This window comes from Microtus ochrogaster, chromosome 2 (genome assembly GCF_000317375.1).
Source record: "Microtus ochrogaster isolate Prairie Vole_2 chromosome 2, MicOch1.0, whole genome shotgun sequence".
Classification (NCBI taxonomy): Eukaryota; Metazoa; Chordata; class Mammalia; order Rodentia; family Cricetidae; genus Microtus; species Microtus ochrogaster.
Genome location: NC_022010.1, coordinates 56795490 through 56806733, shown reverse-complemented (window position 1 = coordinate 56806733; position 11244 = coordinate 56795490). Strand labels below are relative to the sequence as shown.

Below are 11244 nucleotides of genomic sequence, written 5' to 3'. Positions count from 1 at the left end.
ACACACACACACAAACACCCACACACATGTACATACACACATACACGCACACAAACACACACACATGTACATACACACACACACACACACACACACACACACACACACACACACACACGCTGATTTAGCTGCATTATCCACTACAAATAGTCTTAAGGTTATGGGGAAAAGAGAGTAGAATGGTATATCAGAAAAAAGGACAAGGTCTCCATTGAAATTCTGTGCCTCCCCCATCCCTGTTTCTCCGGTCATGTCTTTTTAAGAGGAAACAAGAGCACTCAAAGACAGCCACCAGTCACTGGCCCCATGCTGGGCTCTGTCACACTTGTGGTCAGGCTTTAAATATTCATTACATAATGAGCTGTCTCGCTCACCCCCCTGCCCCCATGTTTGGTGTTTTATTACTGGAATTTAATGTCAGGAAAAGCTCTACCACCGCCACATTTCATGTACTCCACATGTAATTATGCCCCAGCTCACAGATTCTGTCTGCATACTTTAGTAGATAAGGTTTTAAGGGCACAGAGAATTAGAGGATTTAGCCTACAGTTTAGGAGTATTTGGGATCTTAATGAGAAGGGAAGAAATACATAATTCCAGGGAAGTACAAAGCAATCAAGCTGGACGTGGTGGTGCACACCTGTACCTCAGCACCTGGCCTGAGATAAGAAGATTGCTCTGAGCTGGAGCTCTGGAGCAAGCTCCCAGTGGAATAGTAAGACTTGTCTCAAAAATCCCAAACAAAAAGGACAGTAAGATGGTTCATGGGTTAAAAGCACTTGTTATGAAAACCTCATGACCCAAGTTCAACCCCTGGAGCTCATATTGGAAGGAGAGAACCAGTTCCTGAAAGTTCCATTCTGATGTCCACATGTGTGCCATGGTAGGCACACACCTGCAGACAATAATAAAAATAAGTTCTAAACATAGTTTATCAATCCGTGATAATAAGAAACAAAAATGATCAATATGCAATTGCAGGATAAGATAGCATCTGTTTCTCCGTATGGTATGAAGAGAGGGGTTTTTGGTGTGTGGAAAAGTAGAGCGCACCGTGAACCTGCATCCCAGAGGCTCCCAGTAAAGCAACCTCTGCAGTGAAAAGAGGCTACCCAAAGAACTGTTCTTAAAGGAAATGAGATTTTCCATCTTAGTCTCAAGAGAAAAACTGAACATGAACTGCTACTGAGCTGGAGGGGAGAGGTTTCCAAGAAAAACAGCACAGGGAGATGGGAGGGAGGTGGGGAGGGAAATGGGGAGGGAGGTGGGGATGAGATGGGGAGGGAAGTGGGGAGGGAGATGGGGAGGGAGTTGGGGAGGGAGATAGGGAGGGAGGTGGGGCGAGAGATGAGGGAGGAAGTGGGGAGCGAGTTGGGAAGGGAGATGGGAGAAGAGATGGGGAGAGATGCTCTTAAGCTCCATGAATGCCCCTACACCTGTATTCTGTAACCTTAGCCTTGGGGCTGGTCTGCCAGCCTCCCACTGTCAGGAGAGAATCCCAGCAAGCAACCATCAGATCAGACTTCCCAAGAAGCACACCCCACCCCCCAAAGAGGGAAGGACAGAAATCCCCTTTTGTGTCATTTGTACTGAAAACACATTTTCTGCCATAGAGTAAAGTTGTTACTGTCCTCTAGGGCACCTACCCAGGAGCAGATGTCTTGGGTACCACCTGCTGTGCCCGTCCCAGGGCTGCCCAGTCTCTTACCCACCTCCTGCCCCTAGCCCATTCTTCAGGGCAGCTTTCCTTGTGGGTGTCAGCCTTCCAAACCAGCTAGTTACAATGCCAGGAGGAAAATCTTTGGCTCTCCCCAGCAATCTGCTTACAGTGAGCCTGTGATTAACCTCGTTAACACCACAGTCAGCATGCTGCTCAGCCTTACTCAGAACCATTAAGAACCAGGAGCATAGACATTACCCCGCTGGCAGCCCTCTGCCTGGCACTCCCTACCTTGGGGCCTTCAAAAGGTCAGTCACTGTCATCATCACCTGAACAGCTGGAAGTGAGAGGAGCAGATGGAATCCCTGGCCTGGGTGCCTGCAGGACTTCTCTGAAGTTTACAGTCTACAGTAAACATGAGCTGGGCATTCCTCAGGGAAGAGCTCACCCATGCCCCTAAGGGGAAAAAATGCAGCTCTTCTAGAAAGCCACACAGCAGAACTCACAATTGGGACAATCAGAAGAGCAATCTATCCCCCAGCTGCCTCCCAGAAACTAATTAATGCTATGGATATAGCTTGCTAATTATTTTCAAAATTACCACCATCTCGAGTGGCCCCGCTGGAGGCTCATGGCCTCTGTAAAGTCTTCCCTGATGCTAGTGGGGCATTGGTGTCCTCCCCTGGGAAGGGCAATTTCATCACAGCTAGAGCACACAATTGGAAATCTATTCACTTACAAATGAGTTCACACTGTTTATCTAAACTCCAAGAGCCAAGTGTCAATTCCATGAGCACAGAAGACATGATTTCTGGTACACATGATTTCTGTCCAGGATCTAGAGACTTCCCAGGGAGTATGAGATGGAATTTAATGAGCATGTGTCTGGTTGGTTAAGACAAACAGACAACCACAACAAAAAAACTACAGGTTCACTTTTACTCACCTTGAGCTGAAGAGTCCACGTGGCCACCAGTCACGCATGCTGGCGGTAATATCCTACTTCTGCAGGCTTGGCCCTGCCTGTCAGTTATCCGCAGTGATATGGCCATGTCAGGTTCTCTGCAGATTGTCTTAAAATACATTCATGCTTATCACTAACTCATAGTTAATGGAGATTATTAGACTCTATCAAAATAATTTGATGCATTTATCGTGAGGGTCTACATTAATTTCTTACAGATGTATTTGTCATATGAGTAGGTACAATTCCTTTATATTATGTCACTTTCCTTTATAATCTTGTCTGTTTTGTGAATTTATCCGAGACAAACTGTGAGGAGGTGGCCTGTGCTTTTCCCACATGCACAGACAAAAAGGAAGTCATTCAATTAGACAGCAAGTTTTAAAAAATAATCAATAAGACCATTGAGATGGCTCAGTGGGTAAGGCATACCCCCAAGATGGATGACCCAAGTTAAATTCCTAGGTCCTATTTGAAGGTGAGAACTAATTCCCAAAAGTCACCACCCCATCCCTCTGCCATGTAAAAATAAACAAATACATAATAAAAAGAAAAATATGACCTGTGCAAAAGACAGCTCTCACTTCAAAGAGAATAAGAAATAGTTTGTTTGTGAACCAAATTGGAAAGGTCTTGGAACACAGACTCAGGTGGCCTGGAATAGCATGTTCATTGTGGAAATGGTCACATGTGATTTGATTAGCCTCGGAAGTAAAGAAAGTCATAAGGCAATATATTAATCAACATTGGTAGGTACCACAAATAGGTGGGTTCTGGTGGGAGAAGGTCCTATAGGTCTCACATGCAGTCAGTGGACCTTTCTGGTCTTGGAAGTTGGTGGTCTGCTATGAATACAGATCAAAGGTTTTAGCCCGTTGGTCAGAAGGATGGCAGGCCTGGTACCCGTGTGTGCAGGGAATGGCTACTGAGAGAATCAAGGCTAGCACTAAACAGCTCGACTCCAAACTTCAGCATTCTAGCTTCCCACAATCATGACGTTATACTCTCTCATCCAGCTCCACGAAACCTTGCACAGAGAAGTGACTTTCCTTTATATTTCAGTTTGCATGAACAATTCTGTTACTTCTGCGCCTGTTTGTCCACCTCCCTCCCCAACCCCCCATCCCAGTATTCAGCTTTTATATGTTGGTGACCTTTATCTGCTCTGAACATTTCAGGTTCTCATTTTCTACCACTGTCCCTTCTACAAGCAATACCCATTCCTGTGGCCAGGAAAGAAAATTCCAGCACCCTGGGCAAATACCACAAGTGTGCAGAAACTGATCCTCTTCTTGGAGACCACCCTGAGTGAGCGAGCCCCACGTGGGGCCTTCCATGTCTCCCAGGCCATCCTCACCCCAAGAGTGAAGACCATTGCCCGAGGCCTGGTGGGGGGCCTCAAGAACACACTAGTTCACAGGTAAGAGGTACTTCACCCCACAGGTAGGGGTTATGTTATTGTTTCATTGGTGGTGGTGGTGGTTGGTTGATTGGTTGGTTTGGTTAGTTGACTGGTTGGTTGGTTGGATGATTTGGTTGGTTTCCTGAGACAGTTCAGGCTGGCCTTGAACTCATAATCTACCCTTCTTTGCTTCCCTGATACTGGAACTATAGGTTCAAATGCCTAGCCTCTTCTGGCCTCCCACACAAGCACAGACACGTGCACTCAAACGAATACACTTGCATGAACACACACATTTTATTCTATTGATTTTATTCTAAACACACAACAGTAAAATTCTAGACTTTGAGAATTACAAAAACAAACAAACACAAAACTTATAAAGTATACTGTTGAAAGCTGTGGGTTCTAGGAGGAATTACATGAGTAGTACCCAAAGAATCTTGGGACACTTTGCTAAAATGTTTGCATTATTCCATAAATACTCCCTCTGATTTGATACCATGACAAACACTCTGAGTCAGCGTCGCTGTGTGTTTACTTTATGATGCACACCCGTGGTCCTGTTACAGCCCGTGCACTTGGCTGTTTAAGCAGTAAACAAGCTGCTGCACTCTGTGCTGGGGACTGACAGCTGGTCCTTCAGGAATTGGTTTTTCTGTGGTGACCCTGAGTCTCGAGATCCATGCCACAGTCTCCAATACTCCCTTAAGACAGAATTAGGCTTGATATACAGTTAAGCAGGGATCTTGTAGTCTTTTTGTATGAGATGATGTTCTTTGTCCTGGGCACCAGTGAGTAATGGATAGAGGATGTCAAGAGAGTATATTACATGTCTATGCACATGTGGGTATGTATGCAGATTGTGTATATATATGGATGTATGCACATGTGGGTATATGATGCAGGCTGCAGAAACTAATGTATTTGTGTCTTCGAAAAGTTATGTTCACAAGCATCTGTTTTGAGTTCTGGGTGGTGACTGCAGTTCGGCTAGTGAAAGCTTTGGCCAGTCACGTGGCCAGTCACATGGACAGGCACTCTCATCTGGTTCTGAGTTTGGAGAGCACGGTTTCAGATAAGAGTCATGTGCCTATTCAGGAGTTTAACAGGCAAGCAGCAACTGTGCTCCTCCCTCCCTGATAATGGCCACCATGGACAGAACAAGAGGCCCCTTCTTAGGCAGTTCTTCCTAGTCTCAACCAAATCAGCTGCATTCAGCAGGAAACAAAGAGATCTGTGGGCTGGCCATGGTGCTGCACACCCACGATTCCCAGCACTTGGAAAACTAAGGCAAGAGGGTTGTGAGTTCAAAGCCAGGAGAGGCTATGACTAGGATAAATAAGAATACTCTCTGGCGGGGATTTGGGGGGGGGCGGTGCAGGAGTGAGGGTGTGGTAGAGTTAGACAAGATCTCACTCTGGAGCCCAGGCTGGCTTCAAACTGATACTCTGCAACCCTCCTGCCTCAGTCCAAGAGTGTAGGGATTATAAATGTGAGCTACCATGTTTGACTAAAACAAAAGAACGACAAAAACAACCCCTTAAACCAGTGTGCTATCTCTTTAAAAGATCTAGACTCTCAGACTCTCCTCTCCATACATTGTACATTCACGTTCCCATTCCATTTCCCTCCTACTTTTGGTAAATTTGCAGTTACCACTATTTATTCATTCATTTGATAAACTTTGAAATGTCAGGAGAAACGGAAAGAGTGCCTAGGAAGAGGCAGGTGTAGAGCCCTGGTGAGTCCTGTAGCCTTGGCCCTGTGGACAGTCTTTCAATAAAAATTAGCATGACCATTTCTAGAGCAGTGTGATGACCACTCCACTTCAAACCTGTGTGGGCAGCTGTTCTAAGGAAGTACTTCAGACTCAGGATAAAAGTCCTTTATTCTGAATAAAAGGTGCCTTTTGCAAATGATTGAATATGATTCTTATGGACAGCCTTTCAAAGGAGAGCAAGGGGACACTATCTAAGACACTTTTTGTCTTATGTAGGACAGTGTTATGCTTAGATCATGGAGTTCCCCCCAAAACCAACTAGGAAACCGAGTCCTGTATGCGTTAGGAATTTTTCCTAACGCAAGCTCTCTGCCGATGCAAAAATCCCAATCAAACCGAATCACAATAAGCCAAATTAAAAAATATCCAAGTTTAATGGGATTCCTGCGCTCTCGGGTGGCCCCGAGGGGGAACTGGGAAGCCAAAAAGGCAACCACCAAGGGGAGAGGAAACAGACCATGAGGGGACCTTCAGGGGAGTAGTTTAAGTAGACTGGGGGAATGGTCAAGATTTTGGTGGTTCATCTTGACCCTCCTCTGGGGAGGGGTCAAGGCTTCGTGGGCGACAGGGATAAGGCCTCCAAAGATAGAGGCCAGAGACCAGGACTTGGGACTTACAGTATATAAAAGCAAAGAGCCTTTATTCTTATATAAGCTTGCAAACTCCGTCTCTCTGTGTGTCCATTGTATTGGAGTGATCAGAGAGCCCCGACATCAATTACAGTTTGGTTTTTGTAGTGGCAAAGGTGGAGGTGAGGGATTTCTAAGATTCAGCACCCCTGATTGGCTGACATTTGTCTAGGGGTGTCCTGGTGAAAAGCGATGGGTGTGTGTGTTAGAACGTTAGGAATTCCCTTTGGACGATCTGTTCCTGGGTGGTGTTGGGGTAGACTCAGGCTGCTATTGAGTTTGTCATGGCTGGGTTCTACATTAGTCCTCAGGGAAGCTAAGTGAGGCAGCCCGGCAGAGCTTCCAGGAACCAAGAGTCTGTGGAGACTGCTGGGCATCAGCCAGTGTAGTGTGAGCACTGGTATGAGCAGAGATGGTGCCTGCGCCCTGTTTCTTGGTGTCCTCTTGGAGCCCATGACTGAGTTAGTAGCCTGGATCTGGTCGGCTCACACTGGTTGTAGCTGTTAACCCACAATAGCTCTAGACTTTGCTGCTGCCTCAGTCTGGCTGCCCAAGAATCCCAGCCTCTCTATTTGTTGTAATGAAGATAGCATGAGCCCAAAGGCAAGGTCTCCTTGCTGGTAGTGGGAATATCCCTTAAAGGAGTAGCCATGTTGGCTTCCCAGTCCTTTCTGGTCATAGGAATATTAGGGGTATGATCCTACATCCCTGTGCCTACACATCAATTGGAAAGAGAAACGTGACCCTGGCCAGGAACCAAATGGCAGCAAATCACATGACTGTCATTTCACCACAGAGTAATCTTAGGCTCTCCCTCCTAAGCGCCAGCACCCTAAGAGGCTGTCCTACCTGACTAACCACACAGGGATCCAGTTGATCCTACTGATCCGCAGCTCAACCCTGGGGAAGACTGGGAGTGTCTTTCTACTACAGGAGGTAGTTTTCCTCAGTGGGAAGCTAATCCCCAGTTCTCAGATGATCTTTGGACGTGAGATTCTGTTCACTGTGGTTCATTATTTTGGAAGGAAGCCACAAACATACAGAGCCCATTTACACTGAACTTCTGGCGTAGTTTAGACTAGAAGAATCCTGGAGTTCGAACTTATAATACTCATAGTAATATGAAATACAGGTGAGTTTTGCCTAAGACTGAGGACCAAATGATCACTGAAACTCTGGAAGGTGACAAGCACTGAGTCAGGAGGCCTGGGGTTGAAGCTTATAGGGTCCCTAAAGTATGTTCCCTCTTCACAAATTCTTGCATTAAAATTCTAATCCAGTCAGTGTAATTGTGCACTTGAAAGGCAGAGGCAGACAGATCTTTGTAAATCTGAGGCCAGCCAGACCTATATAGTGAGCCCCTGTCTCAAACTGTAGCAAGTTTTCTTGTTAGACTTTATTGGTGGGCAGGCAGTCAGTCCCCCAGTTGTGACATGGAGACGTATTAATATGAAAGCTTGGCTCTTATAACTTAAGTTAGCCTGAACCTATTAATTTATGTTCTGTCACGTGGCTTTTTACCTCTCATTCTGTATGTCTTCCTCCGCGTCTCATTGGCCTCTCTTGGGCGCCTAGCTTCATCTGGAGTCCTCTCTCTCTCCGGAAGTCCTGCCTGTTCTCTCCTGACTAGCTATTGGCCATCCAGCTTCTTATTAAGCCAATCCAGCGGCACATCTTCACGCAGTGTAAACAAATAAATATACTGCAGCATCAAGTAGAATAAAACCCTAATCCTTTCTCCTCTGAATATGAGTATATTTGGCCCACACTGAAGTCCAAAGGAAATGTAAACCAAGGGGAGACAATAGAAGCTAAACAGGCGGCACCAGCCGGTAATCCTGTGACTTCAGGAGGCAACAAGAAGCAGACATTCAAGGTCACCTTGGGATATACTACACTGTCTCCAAAAACAAACAAAGAGGTCATAGAGAACTGTGTAGGTACACAGAGAAAATACCACAGGGTGGGGGGCAGTGGAATTTGGGCAGGAATAAAGTTAAGAATAAAGGCCTCAGATAAAGGCCAACCCTGCAGCATCTTAATCTTGTGCTGACAGTCTCTAGAACAGGAGGACGTAACTTCAGTTCTTTGAAATCACTAGTGTGTGTGTGTGTTGTTTCGGCACCCCAAGTGAACTAACACAGTCCCCCACGGGCAATGGGGTGACCCTGTACAAGTTCTTGAGATCTCTGGGTTGTGATTTGCTTCAACCTGGGAAATCTGAAAATGCACGTGATGGTGACTGGTAAAGAAATGAGGTGGCCTCAAGGTCTAAGGGAAGTTTGAAGCCCAGTGCTGCAGCCCGTGGGGATTGCTGTCAGCGGATACCTGGCCCAGCCGAGATCTGCAAAGTTCTCTGTTCCTGATCAGTGCCAGCGGGTTCCACGTTTCCCTTTACGTCAACTGGTTCATTTGATACTAGCCCTGGGCAAGCTTGACACACGCGACCCAAAGCTAACACAGACATCTTTGTCCCTGGAGACCACGGTTACATAGCTTTTCCCGAAAGCTCCGTTCATGCTCTTGGAATCCTCCAAGATGTGGCTCCGTCTGCAATGGAGGCGGCAGAGGTGGTGGTGGTGGATCCTGGCTGTCGGGCATCATTTTCCCAGAATGACCAGCAGATGGCGTAGGATCTCCAAACATAGGCACTGACAAAGGCTGTTTTCAAACCGTGAATGTAGTCAGGCTCACTACCATGTCCTTCATTTAGAGTGCTGTGAATTATTGGTCTTTGTCTGTAACAGGGTTCTGTGTTTTCGGTTCCTCTTCTCAGCATTTTGTTGTGTGGATATAGTAAGGAATTTCTTACCCACACCCCTCAAATCTTTCTCTCTCTACTTTTTTACTCGTTTGCTGAGGATCCCTTTTCGTTGGCCAAATACATGGCACGTGCAGTAAGCGGGCATTTTTCTGAACACTTTCTGTGTATGTACTATTTAACTATCTTTCTGATGCACCCTGTCTCCCAGAGAAGTGGAGCAGAGGGACAAGGAATTTTAGTAAACTAAGTTCTTCAAGAGTCCCAGATAAAAATGAAGGAAAATCGTGAGTCACAACCAGCTATTAAAATAAAAATGTAAGTTGATCTATAAGACTTTTTTTAAGTCCTTGGTAAGATGTAGACTCCCCCCCTCCCCCCGAATAAAAGAAGAACTCAGTTTTTATCACCATAAGATGAAGGAAGAGGAGGTGGAAAACACAGCCATAGTCTAAACATCGCTCTAGAAGACCAAGAAAGGAGTGCACGCCGTGGCAGAAAGGAGGGCAGCTTCAAAGGAGAATATAGACATGGGGGAAGTGGCAACCAGGGAGGGCATGAGTCACAGAAGAGAAGAGGCATCCATGTTAGTTAGAGAAATCCAACCCAAAGAATTCCCGGTCCCGCCATCAAATGTGAGCCGGTTTCCACCTTCCTTTGCTGAGGAGCATTTGGTGAGCAGAGCTGTGTTTCCCAGGATGTAAGACAGCGAGTAGCCTTGGCTGCTCTCTTCTGCCCTTCTGTGGTTCTTCACATTTAGGTCACATTGGATTGAAAGTGTTGTTTACGTCACTGGCTCTAAGCCTCTGTCACATCGGAAGCCTTCTGTTTATAAAATAACCCCAGCAACTGTATTCGAGAGGCAGCTGATTAAATACTAGTCTGTTATAGGAGGCATGCACAGTACTGGGTTAACTCTCTGTGTGGAAAACAAACCCTGACCCTTACCTTATGCCTTTTGCAAAAATTGACTGCTGTATTAGGGTTCCTGTTGCTGGGAAGAGACACAGGCCACAACCCCAGCAACTCTCGTAAAGAAAACATTTGATTGGGTGGCTCGCTTATAGTTTCAGAGGTTTCAGCCCATTATCATCATGATAGGGAACATGGCAGCTTACAGGTAGATACTGGGCAGTTTTTTGAGCATAGGAAATTTCAAAGCCAGCCCTCACAGTGACACACTTCATGTAACAAGGCCATGCCCCTACAATAAAGCCACACCTCCTAATGGTGCTACTTTCTGAGATTATGGAGGTCAGTTGCATTCAAACTATCACACTGGCAATAGCTTTAGAAAGTAAAAGAAAGGAGAAGCCCCTGATGCTTTCAGAAAACAGGGGAGGACATCTTTGGGATCCAATTCCTTTATTTAGATTCTATGAACACCCCTACACACATGCACATACCCTCATAAGGACACAACACTATTTTTTACATATTTTTAATTTTTTAAAACAATCTTTTCTCATTTTGCATACCAATCCTAGGTCCCACTCCCTCCCCTGTTCCTTCTCTTTCCACTTTTACCCCATCCCCCCCCCAATCCGCTCCTCCGAGAGGGTAAGGCTTCCCATGGGGAGTTAACAATATCTGGCACCTAGCTTTGAGGAAGGACCAAGGTATTCCCTCTATATCTAGGCTGAGCAAGGTATCCCTCCAAGAGAATGGGCTCCAAAAAGTCAGTTCAAGCTCTAGGAATAAATCCCGGTCCCACTGCCAGTGGCCCCACAGACTGCCTAAGCCACACAACTGTCACCCACATTCAGAGGGCCTAGTTTGGTCCTGTGCAGGTTCCCCTGCTTCCAGTCCAGTCAATCCCTCTAGACCAGGTCAGCTGTCTCTGTGGGTATCCCCATTATGGTCTTGACCCCTTTGTTCATATTCTCCCTTCTTCCTCTCTTCAAATGGACTCTGGGAGCTCATCCCAGTGCTTAGCTGTGGATCTCAGCATCTGCTTCCATCATTTACTGAATGAAGGTTCTATGATAGCAGTTAGAGTAGTCACAAATCTGATTACAGCGGAACGCCAGTTCAGGCACTCTCTC

The 11244-nt window shown here is 46.1% G+C and overlaps 1 protein-coding gene across 1 annotated transcript in view; it reads left to right on the top strand.

Annotated features, from left to right (window-relative positions):
• The window catches only part of Plcxd2 (phosphatidylinositol specific phospholipase C X domain containing 2), a 62405-nt gene that overhangs the window by 41191 nt on the left and 9970 nt on the right, over nt 1–11244 (top strand). Inside the window, exon 3 of the mRNA XM_005345035.2 lies at nt 3803–4044. Coding sequence (XP_005345092.1) covers nt 3803–4044 — 242 coding nt within the window. The remainder of the gene's footprint in view (nt 1–3802; nt 4045–11244) is intronic.